Source organism: Castor canadensis, chromosome 4, assembly GCF_047511655.1.
Source record: "Castor canadensis chromosome 4, mCasCan1.hap1v2, whole genome shotgun sequence".
Lineage (NCBI taxonomy): Eukaryota > Metazoa > Chordata > Mammalia > Rodentia > Castoridae > Castor > Castor canadensis.
In genome coordinates, this window is record NC_133389.1 from 133,641,523 (window position 1) to 133,661,757 (window position 20,235).

The window sequence follows — 20,235 nt, forward strand, 5'->3', positions numbered from 1 at the left end:
GTTTACTGGTCCACATAGAAAGTGGGGAAATAATTAGACTTACCTAACATGCACCTCTGTTGCAACCTCCATTAAATCACCATCTACATTCCAAGGGAAACTGCTTTCTGAAGCAGTTTCGTGAGGTCCACCCTCTTCTTGATTGTGTCCATTAGGATTATTCCTTGGATGAACTTTTACTTCTTCAACTGTGTAAGTCTCAACAAATGGAAAACTGAACTAAATAAAACAAATGCAAGTAATCATGATACTTGCTTTACCTCAAACTGCTAGTGCAAATCAAGAAAGTTCACTGAGCTCCCTCTCAAAATATGTATCTCTGTGCATGCTCACATTTTTATAGTTTTGGAACTCTATGACCAGGGATCCCCAAGTTTTGGGGGTTTTTTGGAAGGAATTCTCTTTCCTGAGGCTTCTCTGGCTCAATTAGATCTATTGCATAACAATAGATCTTGTTGTATGACGAATACTTCATGTCTATGAAAAATTATAGTAAAGATAATTTTCCAATTAAATACTGACTCTTTCTTTAATACTGGTCTATTGATACAAAAGATTTATATATTATTCATTCACTTCATTGTTGTCAGTTGAGCTAGCATGCTACACTTTCTAGTGTAAGTTCTGCTTGGAGTTGAATTTGAAAGAGACTAGGTCTAAGCTTTATCGAGATGAAATCAGAAGTATATCTTCTCTTAAAAGAGAAAGCCAATCAAATATGATTTTCACAGGTGTTTGGCTGCTTCCACCCCACCCATTTTAAGAATGAGGTTACAAGTTGGAAGATGTTTGCTCATTGACCATTTTAGAATGGTGGAAGGTAACCTTAAACTTGCAAGTTTTCTTCTTGACTAGGGAAACTGTAAGAAAAAAAATACTGTGCTTTCTCTAACATAATAAAGAAAACATAGCCAAGCAATTTTCATGGAAGTGCACAATAACTACTCACCTCAGTTATCAGACAAATGCCATGAGATTTCTCCCTAGTAAATGTATTCTCCATATAGCTTTTCCCATCCTTCCACATACAAATCTCAGTGAAGCACAGAATTTAAAAAGTTGATAGAAAACGTGTAGAAACCCATGTCCAGCATATTTTACAGTGTTAACTTTACAATAGTGAATTATGCAGTAGATTATATGGTGACATCAGCTGTTCTGATTGGGGTAGAGTTAGAGAGCTCAAAGCTGTTCTCTGTGGAACGAGCCCAACTCTGAAACAGTGTGATAGTCACTACATTAGACTTCCTCCCTCCAGTGGAAAGCCTTGGGGTCACATATCGTACTTCTAGAAATTTCTATATAATGATTCACTTTAAAGATCATATGTTTTAAATGAGTCTTCAATAACTGAGGCTATTAATTAAATTATGTCCTTCCACCCCAAAAATATGAAGTCCTAACCCCTGGCACTTGTGAATGTCACCTTATTTTGAAGGATGTTCTTCATAAACATAATCCAGTTAACAACGTGGTCATCAGGCTGTGCCCTTGCCCTAAAAATCTGTACCAACATAGTCATACTAATTCTCCCTACAAACAAGGAATTCTGAATGCTTTTTATATTGTTTTTGTGTTCCTGTTTTCTGACTCTAAAACAACAAATGTATATTGCCTTTGGATTAAGAAAACAAAGTTGGTGGAGAAAAGACAGGCTCTTCAACAAATGTTGCTGGGAAAAGTGGTTATCTGCCTGCAAAAAACTGAAACTAGATCCATGTCTATCACCCTGTACTAGTATCAACTCAAAATGGATCAAGGACCTAAATATCAGACCTGAAACTCTGAACTTAGTATAGGAGAGAGCAGGAAACACTCTGGAAGTAATAGGTATAGGCAAGGACTTCCTCAATAGAACACCAGCAGCTCAGCAACTAAGAGAAAGAATGGACAAATGGGACTACATGAAATTAAAAAACTTCTGCACAACAAAAGAAATGGTCTGTAAACTGAAGAGACCACCCACAGAGTGGGAGAAAATATTTGCCAGCTAAACATCAGACAAAGGACTGATAACCAGAATGTACAGGGAACTTAAAAAACTAAACTCTCCCCAAATTAATGAACCAATAGAGAAATGGGCAACTGAATTAAACAGAGCTTTCTCAAAAGAAGAAATTCAAATGGTCAAAAAACACATGAAAAAATGCTCACCATCTCTGGCTATAAAGGAAATGCAAATCAAAACCACACTAAGATTCCACCTCACCCTTTTAGAACAGCCATCATCAAAAACACCACTAACAATAGGTGTTGGCAAGGATGTGGGGAAAAAGGAACCCTCGTACACTGCTGGTGGGAATGCAAACTAGTGCAACCCCTCTGGAAAAAAATTTGGAGGCTTCTTAAAAATCTAAGCATAGACCTGCCATATGATTCAGCAATCCCACTCCTGGGGATATACCCAAAGGAATGCAACACAGGTTACTCCAGAGGCACCTGTACACCCATGTTTATTGCAGTGCTATTCACAATAGCCAATTTATGGAAATAGCCAAGATGCCCCACTACTGACAAATAGATTAAGAAAATGTGGTATTTATACACAATGGAATTTTATAGAAAGCTTACACAATGACTATGGTATGTTTGCAGAGTGCAGCTGCTATCACCTCTGCCCACTTGTTCTCTCCTGAAAACATGCAAGCAGTATTAAGAATATGTGAGGTTACATATCCTCACACCTGTGAACTAACAGCTGGGTCAAAGTATCTGCCAGAAGACCATGGCTTATACTCATCACCATTCCTCTTTAAAGCTATTCACATCAGTGGAAATACTCTCTACATGCTATAGAATTGAATACTGTCTATAAAAAGTGTGTTTAAGAAGACATGTCTGCAAATATCTTGTAATCAATGAACATAGACATATCTGCAAACAGATGTCAGGAGAAACTCTAAACATCAAAAATTTGAAACTTCCATAGGGCTAAAATCTCAGTTTTTCACTACAACTAAATATGCAATTGCATTCTTAATTTCCTTCACATTTCAATATAACATTACATTTTTTATATTTTCTTTGTGCAAGACAATTGTGTAACCTATATCTCAAAAAGAAAAATCTATATTAAATTGATGTGTGCTTTTCAAAATTTGGATAAAACACATTGGAAAAAAAAAAGATTATTGTATTCAGACCAAAATACAGCTTTCTTATGAGACAAGACATTGATGTCCGCTCTTGCAGTATCTTTTCATGATTAATAGCTTTGCAAATAAATAACAAAAAGAACTTACTATACCTGATTTTTCACACTAGCATATCTTTTCAGGTGTTTTATAAATTCTGGCCGAGTAGTGTTTCGTGCAATTATAAGAGCCATGCTTCCATTATTTAATCTGAAATTAAATAATTGAATTTGACATTAAGAAGTTTATGAAGAGATTGCATCAGAAATTACTCCATATCATTTCTTAATAACAAATAAATTGCTTACTAGAAGTATGGGGCACTATATTAAATTTACCTAAAATTCTTAAGCTATACCTTGCTGTGTTATTGTTATATGAAGCAGCCTTTCTAATTAGTTTTACTAGACTATGAGCTTCTTTCTCAGCAAGATTTTACATCAGAGATCTTTTAAAAAATGAACCATCATGCACCCTACTCACATCAAGACATGATTTAAAACCCACTGTAATTATTTAAGAATTTGAAATGTGAAACTAAATTTTTAAAATAGTTAATATGTATAAACATAGTAGCACATAGCTCAACATTTTCTAAAATCTAAACTGTAACTTAAATATTTATTTACGGGCAGAAGGTCTAAATGACATAGGAAATGAAAGAAATCTAAATGCCCCAAGTGGATGGAATGGAGTGAACACCTGCTGCCGCATGTTCGGTTAAATGACTGAGCATTTTAATCTTGTGTAACTATACCCTCCAACATAAGAGACTAGAAATTCAGAGGTGTGATGTCCTGCCAAAACAGCTCCTTACAAATGCATGAGCTTTAGAAAGCATTTTGCAGAAATACATGTAAATGACTTCAAGCTTGATTTCAGTGCAAACATGAAGTTATTCCAAGGATAACAACAACATTAAAAAAGAGCTCTTTATGTCTTTTGGAGGATCAAGTTGGAGCTGTGAGGGACCTTAGAGATCCTCTTGTCATTTACTCATTTTATATAGAAGGAAAAGACCAGCCCTGGTGTAAGTGTATAAGGCACACAGAATAAACCAAAATGACTACCAGTACCAGAGCTCTTAATTGCCAGGGTCCAATATACCTTCTGTCTGCTATGCCACCTCTTTCCCCCTGAAACAAGCCCCATCAAAATGTTCAGCGTAGTATTAATTTCTACACATCCTTTTTCTTTATTGTGTGATTTTATAAACATGAGAATCATTACCTATGTCTACTTTTCAATATTTACTAGTAAGTTTTGAAACACATCCTATGTACCTGGCACTATTCTAAATAGTTCACATATATTAATACATTTAAGCTTAGAATACTTAGAATATTAGTTCCTAATTTTTTGTACTAAAATTATCTTGAAGAAAATTAAACACTATGGGGGCCAGAGGGGAAAGCTGTTTCATTATCCTGAGTCACTCAGAAACTACATTTTTTAAAATCTTTGGTCAGTTTAGGCCCAATTTAAAGGCCTTTGCAAAAAATGGCATGTGTTAACAATGACCCACAGAAGAAATCTCTAGTCATCCTTTTCTGAGAAAACTCATCAATATTGATTAAACCTAGAGAGTCAGCAGTGGAACCTAGGCAAGTAGAACCTTTGTGGACAGGCTTTAAAGGAGGTGTGACTTCTTCCCCCCACCAAGGCCCTGAGCAGGCAGGGTTAGACTGACATTGCCTAGGCTCCTACAGAACACAGTTCCTCAGCCAGCCACATCTTAGTGGTTAGTGGAGGAAATTGGATTAGGGAAGCACACAGCTATCTAGGATTCCTGAAGATGTGGAGTAGAAACAATTCCGAATCATAAAAGCTTCAAGATATGCCGTCCATGTTTCAATGCTAAGTGTGATTATTATGTATCTTGCAGTCTTGGTTTTTATTGTGAAAGTTGATAGTCATTGTTTTCTTCTCTAATTTTGAGTATTTCCCTGTTTATAACTTTGATATTAGTTTCCCAAGGAAATGATTTCCAAGGAATCATTTTAAAGGTAGAAAAATCATTTCTAACTGTTAATCATTCTGGATAAAAATTCTGCAAGGAAATTAAAACTAATCATTAAAAATGTTGCAAACTGTCAGGCATTGGTGGCTCACTCCTGTAATCTTCGCTACTTGCAAAGCAGAGACAGTCACATGAAACACCAGAATTTAGTAATGTTTTCAACAACTAGAAAATAAATATAAATCAATGAAACAAGCAAAGGAGGCATAAAAGAACAAAATTATGTCAATAAAACCCAAGGACTATTCTTTAGGCCTCAGCGATATTAGCCATTGGTTATCTGACAGTTTTCTCAGCTCAACGGTTATTCTCAACCTACTGAGCTGACAAGTCCTTTAGAGGCTTCAAAATTACACAAAGAGAGATCACCTCCTGATAAGTTTCTAGTTAGCCAAGAGTAGCTGAGTATTTTGAACGAAAAAAATGGGTTAAAAAAGGAATATTAGGGATTCAATAAAAATGTTTACTAACCTGGTGTTAGGTGCCAGACCTGCAGGTGCCGCTGAACACAGACAAGGGATTGCCATGATGCTCACATTGAAGAACTGACCCTGGATCATTTGCCACTGATCACTAGAGTCTAAAGGTAACAGAAGTGACTGGCTACTTTCCCTCACCAGCAAAACATCAGTAGAATTTGGCTCAGGTCTTAAGGAGATACTTTTGGACTCACCAGATTTGGGAGGTCCTTGTACCTGTCTAAATGTAAGAAAACAAAGAGACAAAAACATGTTACATAGACACAAAAAAATATGAGATCTATTTTGTGTGAATCTATTAAATATAGGAATGTATAGAGCCCATTAGTTCATATAGGAAATATTTTCTTTGATAGGAAAAATATGTGTATAATTTTGTTATAGTCAGCATCATAATGTATCAAATAATTTGAAGATAGAAAAGTATTACAAAAATAATGACTTATAATTTTTTATGACTAGACCACTTATTTAGTGTGACTCTGATTAATATTTGTATTCTACACTAAATTAAAATTCTCATGAGGGCCAAACTTGTGGGGCTTGTGTGGATTTTTGGTTCATGATTATATCCAAAGTGCCTGGTAGAGAGTAGGCATTCAACAACTTGTAAATAAATAAACGAATGGATGGAGGACTTAATGGTTCCTTCTGAAGACAGAAGCCAAACTGCATGCTTACTAAACCTGTCAGAGTTGATGATTCTATGTTCTTCCTGGTATATAATAACCAAAGTAACAAGTATAATGAATAATGATAAAATATTTTAGGCTTTAAAGAAAGATACAGATATCTACATCACACTGAACTTTTACTTACTTCTCAAGTACATCCTGAGAGCTGTTAGCTGGTAAAAATGATATTGTACAATTCTCTGGCCTAAAATACAATGAAAGTTTTTATTAATAGTCATTGACCCTTGGAAAGTGAATTTTTGGTTTAAGAAAAACACTTACTTAAGCTTTGCCAGTGCCTTAATGACAGCAAAATCTCTCCGTTGGTTTGGAGACATCCATCGATGTTTTTCTGCCAGAGCCAAAGTTCTTCCACCAAAGCCAAACATGGCTGTGAACCCAAAGCGAAGCAGCTTACCACGGGTACTAAAAGTGCAGACATCGACTGGTTGTATGTGGCCTTGAAGGTCATATTAAATATTAGTCAGTCCATCAGTGAGTACAGAAGGGCTACAGAGCATATTTGTTTGCTTATAGAAGAATATTTCAAGGTACTGTATGCCATAATGAATACCCTTGGTTTCACTTTATCTCTCTTAACCTATAACTACTGCAAATGACATTTGTAATTTATCAGGAGCTAAGTGGAGAAACCCACAGCAATAAAATTTGCAATTCATTGCTGTTTCATACAAAACATGATTGGGGACATGAAGCTGAAGAAGATGGGCAAGATAAACTTAGATTAAACAGTTTTGTGCTGGATTTGTCTGAACTTAAATGTGATTAATTGGGATAATTAGTGGTCTACATATGCTCACCATTAAAGTATTTTTCTTGTAATTTTCTTTTACTGACATGATCCTAGTCCTAAAGTCCTGGCACAAACAAAATTATAGATTGTACACTAATAGAGTATACATGGATTTTCTTGATTTAGTTATAAAGTTGTGATTTTGAGCATTGCTACTGTTTTCTAACAAGATTATAGTAAGACTTCATTTGCTGCTGTTTACAGAACAATTATTTTGAAAAGAGACATAATCCAAATAGTGGAAGGCTTTTCTAATCGACTTTTGGGTTTTAGTAAAACATTTCTCTGCTTTGAGAGACAAAGAACTTGCCATTCCTTAAATAAGTCTGACAGAAGTAAAGTCGTGCTTTTTATGTAATAAAAACTTTCCTATTCAACATAAACTTCCTTCAAAGAACTCTTACCCATTATAATGTGCAAAGTCGCAGTTACCACGTGAGGGATTCCGTAAAGAGAATGTGCCAAGATGTTAGTAGATCCTGCCAAAGCAATGTTAAAAGATGCACTATCAGTGTAGCCAGCATATGTTTTAAATTAACATTTGCTCTCATTTTATATAAATTCCATTATGTAATATTCAGGCAAAAAATTAGTGGAAGTTCACAACAGAAAAGTTAATGAAAATGTTATTGGAAGTATAAATCCTTTCACACCAAAGATGCACATCAAATGTTTGCAGAATTATTTTTTGAACTTTTAAGTAACATAAAAAAATTAAAATGGGGATGGGAATGTTAACTCAGGGGTGAAGTACTTGCCATACATGCATGAGGCCCTGGGTATAATCCCTAGTACTAAAAAAAATAGAAAAAAAGAAAAGTTTACCTACATACTTATAACTACTTTGCTCATAAATGTCTACTTTCTATCCCCCAAATTGCTAACTACATCAAAGCCTACTCCATCCAACTTTAATGAATGGGCTTTTAGGTTCTGTACCAAAATGAGCACCAAAAACAGAAGGATGGCTCAGAAGAACAGAGAAAAATGCATAAATAAATAAATAAGAAAATTCCAAACAATAAGACAAAAATGTACTATCACAGTAAAGTCCAACAGGCATTTTCTAAATACATTTAATGAATCTCAGTGATAAATTTTCATCTAAGTCTCCTTTCTATTATCTGACGGAAAAAATGCCTTTCAATATGAAGAAAATAGTTAATTTTATGATATTTGCTATGGTGTAAAAAAATCTGTTTGTGAGTCATTATAATTTCTAACTTTCATAATCACTAGGATAATCTGAAACCTGTAAGGATTTTCCCCACCAGCCTACAAAGAGAAAAACTCTCCGAATTAGGCCCTATAAAGTTGGTGTGCCTGAAATCTGTGATAAAAGCTTGCTTCAAAAGTGGAAAATAACAGCTAGCTCTTCTCGTTTCCAGGAGGTCAAAAAGCATTTAAATTTATTAAGAGAGGGAATTAAGCTACAATTTTTCTTGGACTAAAGAATATAGGAAAGAAGTGCAACCATAGCTTATAGCTGGGGAAGATGGTTGTGGTGTGTGCGATTGATCATCAAGGCCAAGGAGCCCTCTGGATTTTGTTAACTAGTAGCATTTCTTTCTGGTCATACCTAGTCACTTCAATTTGTGTCACCTGGGACTATGTGCTTGGCTGCTCACTTGGAAAGCTGAGGCCGCCCAGCTATTATTAACCAAGATGTCATTAAAATAATAATTCTTATTAGGCACCTATCTAGGCACTAGCCATTAATATGCACTTTAATTACTAATAATAAATGAATGTAATTAAGACCTCTAGAAATAACAATGCAAAGAAAAGTTCATCTTAGCCAATTGGTAAACTAATTCTAGCTGATTCACCAAAAGACTAATTATGCAGACTATGGTCCATAGTCAAGCAGGAATGAAAACATCTGAGTGCTTATTAAAATGTCGGTGCTCATCTGGAACAATATATGGATCCCTACTCTCACCACTTCTATTCAAAATAGTCCTGGGAGTCCTAGCCAGAGCAGTTAGTCAAGAGAAACAATTAATAATAATAATAAATCGACAGGAAGAAGTCAAGTTGTCACCGTTGCAAACAACATGATTGTAGATAGGGATAGAAAACCCTAAAGACTACAGCAAAGAAACTGTGCAAATTAGTTCAGTGAAGTTGCAGGATAGAGTGCCACTATACAAAAATCAGCAGTGTTTCTATACACTTGACAACAAACTGAGAAAGAAACTAAGCAAATAAAAACATTACAATAGTTACAAAAAAAAAATACTTAGGAGTAAATTTAACCAAGGACATAAAAGATCTGTTCACTGAAAACTACAAAAGACTGATTTAAAAAAATCTGAAGATGACACACATAAATGGAATGATGTCTCATGCTCATGAATTGGGAGAATTAATGTTGCTAAAATGTCTATGCTACCCAAAACAATCCTATCAAAAGATTCAATGCAATTCAAAATTTTAATGGTTTTCCCACAGAAATAGAAAAAAAAAAAACCCTAAGATTTATATGGAATCACAAAAGACCCCAAGTAGCTAAAGCCATCTTGAGCAAAACAGAGCAAAGATGCAGTCGTCACACTATCTAACTTCAAAATATACTGTAATGCTATAGTAGTCAAAACAGCATGTTACTGTCATAAAAAGACACATAGGTCTATGGTACAGAATACAAAACCCAGGAAAAAAAATTTTTAAACCCTGATTTTCCACAAAGACACCAAGAAAATACAGTAGTCAAAAATTAGTCTCTTTAATAGAATTAGAGACTGGGGCCAGGTGCAGTGGCTTGTGTCTATAATTCCAGCTACTTGGGAGGATTCCAACTCAAGGCCAACCTGGACAAGAAAAAGTCAGCAAGACCCTTGGTTGACCTTTTCTCAACCAAGAAGCTAGGTGTAGTGGTATGCCTATGATCTCAACCTATGTAGGAGCTTGTAAGGATCTGAAAAAGCTTCTCCTTACCTGCTTTCTGTGAATTTTCTTGGTTTTTTTTTTTTTATTATTTCTTCAGTTTCCTTATCTCCTGTCTCTTTAGCTACCTGTTCACTAGGACAGGAATTTTCATCTTTGTTATAATCATATGGAATATTACCATATGAGCTATGTAACTGACTGAAATGTGATTTGCAGCACAATGATGACAAATAAGGAACTCAGATGACTCATCAGCAAAAACAAATTTGATGACAGATAACCTGATTTTAAAAAATGGGCATAGATTATGAAGAGTCATTTCACCAAAGAAGAGATACAGGTATATGAAAAAATGTTCCATATCACTAATCACGGGAATACACCTTAAAACCATAAAAAGGTATCATCTCACATCTATCAGTATGGCTGTTACAGAAATAAAATCAGTCAAGATGTAGAAAAATTAGAACTCTGCATCCTGGTGGGAATGCAAAATGGTACAACTCCAATGGGAAACAAAAAATTGAAAATAGAGCTACTATATGATCCAGAAATCCTACTATTGGGATTGAATACATATCTGCACCCCCCATGTTCATTGCACTCTTATTCACAATAGCCAACATATAGAATCAACCTAAATGTCCATCAACAGGTGAATGGATAAGGAAAATATGGCATATATTCACAAAGGAACATGATTCCGTTTAAAAGAAGGAATTCTGGTCATTTGTGACAACATGAATGAACCTCAGGGCATTTTGCCAGATGAAATAAGCCAGGCACAAAAAGACAAATACTGCATGATATCATTTATGTGTGGAATCTAAAAAACTAAAATCAAATTCACAGAGGTAGAAAGTAAAAATCCACAGTACCAGGAACTGGTGGAGGGGAAGTCTGGGGACATGACCATCAAAGAATGCAAAATTTGAGTTATGAAGAATAAGATCAGGAGAGCTATATGGTATGACATGGCACTATAATTAATATGTTACATATTTGAAAATTGTTAAAAACAGATTTTTAGTGTTCTCACAAAACATAAGTATGTGTGTTACCCAATGTTAGTTAACTTGATTTAGCCATTCCATGATGTCTACATATTTCAAAGGTTGTATCTGTTAAATATGTACACATTTTATGCCAACTTAAAAATAAATAAGGATAAGGAGTTTAAATCAGTATTTGATGGGAAAAATTATTTACTTAAAAAATATTGACTCTCAGGGCCCAAACCAAACATACTGAATCAGAGTATGCAGTTTTTAAGATTCCAGGTGACTTGTATGCCCATATGAGATACATGCTCTATTAATCAGCAGTATCCTTACCTGGGAGCTTGTTAAAAATGCAAACCCCTGAGTTTCACCTCCAACTCATACATTGAATTTACATGTGCTGTGCTGTGCATGTGTGTAGAGACCCAGGTGTCTGTTTTAGCAAGTTCTTGAGGGGATTCCCTAGACTCCATAGTTTGAGAACAAGACCTATAAACCTGTTGCTGTGACTCTTTCCCCGGGTCTTTCCAGTGGTCTTTTGACCTTTTACTGCTTGCCCTTTGATTAATTGCTAATTCCTTCAGAATGAGTATGAGGAAAAAGAGAAAACAAATCAATCTGTTTTTCTTCCTAATCAGATTTATGGTAAAAGTTTTGGAGGCAACCACAAAATTAGAGTGAGATATTTAGGAGTATCGTGGATGACAGTACTCCATGAAATACATTTCCTCCATTACTATGGTTAATTAGGAGATGTCCATAAAAGCATTCCTAAGAAAGGCTATTAAAAAATATAATGTAATTTTGCCATGTGCAATAGAGAACACATATCATGACTCAAGAAAATAAAGAGTGCTTACTCCCCAGTAAACTGAAACATGAAGAATAAGCTCAAGCCCAAGTCTTTTTGGAAGGCTAGAGATGGATTTTATTTTTCTGTCCTTGCAGGCTTTGCAACTTCTCCCTGGTTCTCTAGAATCAGGGAGATAGTATCAGCACGACCAGAAGTCAGAAAATTGTTTTAGTCATCTCCTTATTAATGCACACCTTAATCTGTGAAGATAAATTTTATGTTCTGAAGAAAAAAAGAAAATTTCATGAGAAAGCTCATGTAAAATTGCAAAGTCATAGATAGCTCTGTATTTTTGTTCAGATAATCTGAAAGCTATGGATCACATTTTGTTTCAGGAAATTTTACTCTGAAGAGGTGTCCACGAACCAAAAGTACATGCTGCTCACATAAATAACAACGGTGCGATTTTAATGGGCTCACAAAAGCTATAAATGCTCTACCTCAAGGTAAACATTTTAATCAGCCCCAAAAGTTATTTTTCTTAACACTACCAGTAACTTTGCCCATCACTCCCTCCTCAGACATGCTAGAACATGCCAAATACAGACTTAGGACACAGCAGCAGTTCACATAAAACATGACTGATAACATACCAGACAGAAATCTTGGAAGCCAAAACAAAAAAAGAAAGAAAAAATTGTCCTTGGAAGTGCAAGCACTTCTGCAGAACAATTAACTTAATTAACCAGACACCATGAATATTCATAAGGCTGTTAATGTCTCCCACATCCAAACAGATAAATGTGATGTAATGACTTCCTAGTCAAGCATATCTAAAATTCTCATGAAGATGGCACCTACATTTTGGTTCTTTGCCTGAAATATCATAGAAATTAATAGTCCCTTGGCAATATTTTATTCTCCTCAAATTAATTGGAAAGCAGGAAGTTATTTATGCAAACTCTATAGGAATATATGGTTCACAGCCATCAGTATGTGGATTGAGCCTTGTTTTACAACAGCTGGATTGCTTTTTTATTTTTATGTCCTCTCAGACTCTTTTCTCCTCCCCCCTCTGCACTTTTAATCAGAGTCTCTCTGTATAGTTCCTTAGCACCAGTTCCCATAGCAACTAACACCATTCTTAATGGCCAGTAGTTCAAATACAGGCTTCCCCACATCTGATCCATTTGGTCTAACCATAATTCAGTGGCTTAGTCTGTTGGCTCAGTGGAGTAATTTCTAAACACTGTCCCTCTGGGTGCCTCTCTCCAAGAGCAAATTGCTTTGAAGGCAGACTGTGTCCTCATGCTCAGCTTGGAAACTTCCTGTCTAGGCACTGAGTCCTCATTAAATATAGCCCACACTTGATTTTCAACTTCTATTGGATGAAATTAGTAAGCTGGAACTCCTATACAACAACCAGAGTTCTGGCAACATACGGTGTCTTCTAAACAAAAAGCACTACAATAGCATTTCTACTAATAACCACAGAATATACAGGATATCTTCAAAATCAGAAATGTGTTTTAAAATGATAACTCAATGCTATTCCTTCATAAAATCAGTTACATCTTAAGCATATAAGCCAGTTTTTATGACCAGCTACCTACTTAATGTCAAATGCAAACTTCTTGGGATACCCTCTTTCTACCTCTGATACTTATAGTTAATGAATGGCCTCAAGAATTTAAGTACTAATGAAGAACTTGGGTTACCTAAGCTCTTCCACTTTGCATCAAGGGAAATTATGGAAAAGTTCCATTAACTGCCCTCAGAACCACTAGAATGACACTAAAAAGTCAAAAAAATAAAATGACATGAAACAATGGCCCCAAATGCACTTTTTACTTCTTTTCCTCTTACAGTCAAGGTCATATTATCTTCTTCTTAGAAATCATCATAGATTTTCTATATATACTGTACAATTATCAGGATATATCCTAATACTGTACATACATTTATGAAATACTTTATATTCTAAAAAGGCAATTGGATCTCTTTTGTTGTCACTTTAATAGCAATACTAAATATACTGAAATCCATACTAAATGAATATGGTTACCAAACAGGATGTTTAATTTTCTTTCACCCCTGTGTTATATTTTTCACAAAGAAAAAATATTTTTCTGCTTTTCTTTAATAACAGTATATGTTGTGTTTTAATTGAAAAAATAACCAATTTCCATCACTATTCTTCATTTAAATATTGGAGTGAGTGAATTATATAACATAAAAGATATTTTCTTTTCTAGAACACAGTCTCATTCTCACCTCTTGGCTCTGACCTCTGTGTTCTCCTGCCCCTTTCTGCTAATCATTCTTCATGTTGGTACAAAATGAATCTTCCTAGAACAAGCTCCCTTGACCCGAAACACTTTGTATTTCCCTACTGCGTCTCAAATATAATTCAGTCCCCTTCCTGTGGCAAGCATGTATGTATGTCTATGGTCTGTCCAATTTTGACACCATTATCTTTCATCCAAGGCCTGTTTTCTATTACTCAAAAAGTACTGGTTTTTTCAATTATTTTTTATTATTTTTATAGCTAAGATCAGGATATATCCTAATATATCAGGATTTTAAGGCAGAATTCAAGTGTTAATTTCTACAAAGTCTTCTTCCTAATATTCACTTAATAAATGTTGTTACACATTCCCCGTGTCATATTCTTCCAGGTACTAGAGACATGGTCATGGATGAAAGATATCCAGTCCGGCTTTGAAGGAACTAACCCTCCAGGATCCAGATCTTTCCTCAGGGCAAAAGAAATCTTTTGGTATTCTCAAGCTTCTCTACATTTCAATTACCTGAGTTCCACATTTTACCTCAAGTGAAATTGTAAACAGCTTGACTGGAGTGGCCTTGTTTTGAATAATAATTCCATCTATTAATTAACTGTATTAAACCCTTCCTACACACCAGCTAATTTAATACTATAACAACCTTACAATGAAGTAAACATTATGGGTTATCCCTACTTTATAGAGTAGAAAAATGAACTTCAGGATGATTAAATAACTTGTCCCAAGTTCCACATTTGCTAGTGGAGATGCCACTAGTCCAGTGTGGCTCTTTCAGACTCAAAGTATGAACATTCAACTGGTGTTATACTTTTTAGGTTAGGAAGTAGGCAAGGAAATGATGGAAGGGGGTACACTGACAAATCTGTGGCCACTCTCTTGCCTGCTGGTATAAATCCAAGTGGAAGCTGTGCTCTGGCAGGAGTTAGGATGTGGTCTGTTTCCATCCCAGCACTTTTCTGGGCTCTAAGAAGCAAGCCATGAGCCACTTCACTAGCAGATCCATCTCCACCAACACAGACAACACTACAAAGAAGGAAGGAAAGAAAGCAAAGCTTCAAAATAATTGGCAATTATTCATGAAATCTAAACACAAAATATTCACTCATCTTATACAATCTATTACACATACTTTCAAACATTTTAGCAACTGACAATGGCTAAGACAACAAAGCATTGCACGAGTAAAGTTTCTGAGTATAATACCTAATAATCCCCCATGGACAAAATATTTTAAGTGAATTAAGAGGTATTAAATATTTGAATATATTAATTTACATTTAACTTGCATTTGCTTATTAACATCTAAAAGCATATCATTCTCATTTTGTTTGCTAATAATATCATCTGTAATTCATTTAACAACAACCAAAATCATAAAATTCTGTTTGTTTTCAATAAAGCCCTGAAAAGAGAGACAGCAATTAAAAATCACAAAAAATATGAATCTTTCCTTTAAGGAACTAATTATTGTTAGTACATGAATGTAGTTGTTGCAAAACTGACCTGGCTTTCAGAAATTTTCCTCACAATCATTTGTACTTAAAAGTTGCAAGATAATTTTAACTATCAAGATGTCATCAACTGATCCAGGAGGAGGAGGATCTCTCATTCTTGAAAGTTAGGTGTCACAACTCAAGGCCTGCAAAGGCCCAGTAAGAATGCAAGAGTGCGCGCAGTCTGAAGGGGCAGCAGCTCTCAGTCACAGCACTCACATTATGTGGGAGGACTAATGAAACAGAGTTTCTGATGTTTCTAGAGAAACTGGAGATTTTAGGGCCAGGCTCCTCCTGTGTACATACTAGCAGCTAGCATTCAATACATTTTAAAAACTATTGACAACCAACCAACCTCTCAGCTATATTTAGCTGGGTTACTTGTTCCCTAAAGTATAAGAAGCTCCTGGGTGACCAGAAACTGAAAAAGTATCTTTCCTATCAGTTCCCCCAGCATCCTCTCAGCCTCTGTTTCCCTTACCCAGATGACATCAGGACCTGTGGTTCCACACAGCCAAATCCAGGTCCACTGCATTTAGAAGAGTCAGTTCAGTTTTATTAGGGGCATTGTCATTATTGGTGGTGGTGGTAAATCAGAATTGATTCCAGGGATTCACAAGGAGGTAACCAATTTATAGGAAAGAGATTAATATCTATTGATGATGGATATTATGTTTACTCTTTTTTATTAAATCTTCAGAATTCTGCGCAACAGACATTAGCATCACCTTTATAAATGGGCAAAGCAAAATTTTATTTGAACTATATCTGTTTGACTTCAAAAATATCTATGAGACTTTCAAATTAAGTTCATAAACTTAGTAAAAATCTTGATTTATGCCTGTTGTATACATACTGACATATGTATTTGTGATCTAGAAGGACTATGGAAAGTCATCTAAAAAACATCTAATTTAGCACCAAAGAACTTTATCTTACCTACATAGGTCAGCAATACCTGACCCCTGGACTCGTGCATCCAGTTTGCACCCCATATATGTTAACTTATTGCTAGAGTTAGTAAAGATGGTTTTTCTATGAGCATTCTCCCCTACCAAAACCTTTGAAATTTTGTCATAACACATTGTGTTAAATCTTTTGAAAGCAAATGATAATTATAACTATAAAGTAATACCTTGTGAATAAGTACTGTTAGTAATATCACTCGGTGAATATTGTTATGTACATATCAGAAACTGTGCTCAGCACTCTCAAGTATTAACTCATTTCATCTGAGCAACATTAATAACTCCAATTTACAGAATAGGAAGCTAGGCCGTAGAAAGGTGTAGTGACTTTTCCATGGTCATACAACTAACAAATGACAGAACAGAGATTTGAAACGATAATTTGACTTTAGAAACTGCACTATTATTCAATATGTTATACTCCCTTTCTACATATGAAATCCAAAGAAAGTAGTCTTATGAATATTTTGTTAATTTGAAAATCAGTACAAAAACAAGTAGAACCAATGTAAAATTGAATGAGTTAGGAGATGATATGCTTGTTTATGTCAATAACTATAAGATCCTTGAGTTCCTGTCCAGTTATAATTATGAAACACAAGGAATATCTTTAATACAAAAACATCACAAAAGTCTGGATACTACAAGAAAAGGGGAAAAAACCCCAAATTCAACTTTTTATAATAAGTTGACTTAGCCACATTTAAGAGTTACTCTAACTGGGCGTGGTGATGAACACCCACACTCCCAGTACTCAGGAGGCTGAGGCAGGAAGACTATGTGTTCAAGGTCAGCCTGGACTATGTATGGAGTTCCACAACAGACTGAACCACATGGAGACTGTCTCAATATAAAAGTAAAAAAATAAATAAATAAGAGTTACTCTAAAACATAACCCTCTGCATGCATTCCTTTGTATGTGCTAAATCTTGCTCTCAGAATGAGTAAACTTCTTCACATGGCCTCAGACAGAATGATTCTGTCTAGAAAAGTAAAAGTGTGGGCTAGTATTTTATTCCTTTTCCAAAAACTGATGAGAAAGATATTTTAAATGGCTATCTGCATCTTTGCCTGTCAACCAATATCAATTTTGAAATATTGAATACAGTACCAGTTTTTAGATTGAGTTTTTCTCTCTGTTTGATAGGAAATTTTATTTTTATCTTAGTAAGTAATACAGATATGATGGTGAACCTGAGAAAATGTCAATGTTATCCAAAGTGGGTAAAGTTAATGGTAAAATGAATAAAAGAAAAAGCCTGTGTAGTTCAACAAATAAAAAAAAATACCGTGAAACAAATAGCAAAGAACTGTATATTTATAGTTGAATAAAAGCTACAGGTCGGTGTAGCTATATTCACATTTACAAACACAACTGTAATGGTTTCAAGTAGATGCAGTTGATACTATACTTTTCTTTGCCTTTAAAAACTTCCTCCTCGGGCCCCGTATAAATAGGGGAAAATACGAGATCTTGTTCTTCCAAGTTTTATCAGTGGATCTGAGAGTGTTTGCTAGAACACACTAGAGTGGGGCACCAGCTGTCATAAGAACTGATGGTTGTTTCTGTTGGCTTTAGAAATATGTCACAATGTGTCTTCATAGAAACATATGCAACTGATTTAAAAAAAAAAAAAAACTCTACAATCATAGGAAATAGCATTTCTTAAATGTCATTTACCAAAACATTTTTGCTTTCCTGAATAAAATGCTTTGAATCTTTCCTAGATCTTAACCTCTCTGGCCTGTGCACTGAAACCACTAAAAGCACTAGTGGCTTCTTAATCACTTCCTATCAGTATCTCCATTAGAATTAAGCAAAGATTTTTGGGCTAAAGTTCTTGAAGGAATGTGAACCCATCTCGGATTAAAATGAAATAGCATCTTGGTCTAGCTTATCCCATCCTGAAATATTTTCTATCAATGTTTTGAAAAGTGCCTCCATGACGATTCTTGAAATAGGTTCAGGGATTGGGAACACACCAATGTAGAACATTCCATGTTTAAAAAATTCTATTTGTTAGAAAACTATCCTTTTGAAGTGTGTAATTAAATTATGCTGTTGTCCTCATATACCTCTCTTTATATTACTAAGTCAAGGGACTTAAAAGTACCATTTTATTAAGATAATTATCCAAACCACCATATCACTTCCACTAGAAAACTGAAGCCATGAAAATACATGAACCATTTAAAGAATGTGGAAAAACACACATGACTTCTAATAGAAATCTTTTTTTTTTTTTGTCTTTCAAAAACATACCTTTATTAAGTGGCAAGGGGACAGGAATTTCCTAACTTTATAACCTTGTTCTATGTCTCAAAATTTTATCAACGCTTTTGCGTGAGAGTTTTCTTGAGTGGGCATCTGGATGGGACAAGGGCAGCAGTAAAAGACCTTTTATTTCTGTTCCCAACTGAACTTCGCCTCTCCAGGCCTGACAGCCTCTAGTTCCACACAGGATAAATCTTTAACGCTTATTTCTACTGAGACTATCTGGGAGGCACTGCATCCAGCTGACATGAACCCAAGCAGCAAAAGGCAAGGTGACTGTGATGCAGTGAAGAGGGAAGCACTGTGGCATGTCCCGGATCCTCACAGAAACAAAGGCCACCAGAGTTACATGTTTTCAGACTTGTCCCCTGGTATCCATCTAAGTAAAGCTCTGAACATTCAAAAAGGCACACTGGAAATGAGCGCAATTCATACTAGCTCTCAGGTAGAAGACCCTAGACACGCACTTTGCTTGTAGGTGGCGTTGATGTTTGTAATAAGCAGCAGATTTGCCCCGGCAATGAATGTCCTTCCCCTTCCTCATGCGTTTTCTTTGGAGGGTTCCTTTTTCTGAATCAACCACACTTCGTTATTTCCATTGAGCAATTTGAAAGGACTGTTGTAGCCTGCAGTGTAGAAAACCACGTCAAAAACTTTGCCTTCTTCCCTCAAAATGCTTGCTAACGTCAACAGTTGTTCTTGATTCTTTTGACCACTGGAGAAGCCATCGAAGGACCGTACAAACACTGTCATTTCAGCTCTGTTTTCAATGCAGACACCTGACTCCGAAGGCCTGGGCGGATCGGATTGCTGCGCAGAGGGGATACATAGCGAAATGGTAATGGTAGACTTGCTGAAAGGACCTGGGCCAGGCTCCACAGCTTGTCACTGGAGCTGTCATCTTGATTTTCATCTCTTTCTCGTTGTTGCCTTGGAGGTAGTCGTTCAGTTTCATAAAGCCAGTCTGGATGGCCGAATCCCAGTCCATAGACTCCACGCAAGTGCTGACCCATTTGGCTGGTCCATAGTGTCGAACCTCATAACTTCCAGGCTTCGGGCCCACGTCCTCCGGGGCCTTCCAGGCCGGCGTCGCCGCCTCAGCTGCCCCGAGGTCAGGCACGGGCACCTCGGCCATGGGCAGCGCGGACGATCCAGGCACAGAACCGGATCAGGGCGCCGCCAACGGAGCACCTGCAGCCGCCACACCCGGCCACTCGGCCGCCCGCCTGCGTGTGCGCCGCGCCCGGCCCGCCGAGGTCCCCGAGTCTAATAAAAATCTTAAATGATTTTAAGCCCTCAGTAAATCAGCATACTATAGGGTTTGGAAACAAATCATAGAATTCAATCCATATCATGGTCACGTAAACAACCATGTATTTGGTTTAA

General features: G+C 36.0%; 1 protein-coding gene and 1 pseudogene across 3 annotated transcripts in view; both read right to left on the bottom strand.

Annotated features, from left to right (window-relative positions):
- Positions 1–20,235, bottom strand: part of Cerkl (CERK like autophagy regulator) — a 113,980-nt gene that overhangs the window by 2,559 nt on the left and 91,186 nt on the right. The window contains exons 5-12 of one of the 3 annotated variants that reach the window (XM_020183235.2): positions 14,994–15,136; positions 7,526–7,600; positions 6,590–6,767; positions 6,453–6,512; positions 5,828–5,853; positions 5,626–5,734; positions 3,248–3,344; positions 44–219 (exon numbers count right to left, since the gene is read on the bottom strand). In XM_020183235.2, the coding sequence (XP_020038824.2) occupies positions 44–219; positions 3,248–3,344; positions 5,626–5,734; positions 5,828–5,853; positions 6,453–6,512; positions 6,590–6,767; positions 7,526–7,600; positions 14,994–15,136 (864 nt within the window). Of the gene's footprint in view, positions 1–43; positions 220–3,247; positions 3,345–5,625; positions 5,854–6,452; positions 6,513–6,589; positions 6,768–7,525; positions 7,601–14,993; positions 15,137–20,235 lie in introns of all 3 variants that reach the window. The other 2 variants (XM_074071218.1, XM_074071217.1) reach the window with 2 other exon arrangements.
- Positions 19,390–19,984, bottom strand: LOC109698814 (heme-binding protein 2 pseudogene; annotated as a pseudogene).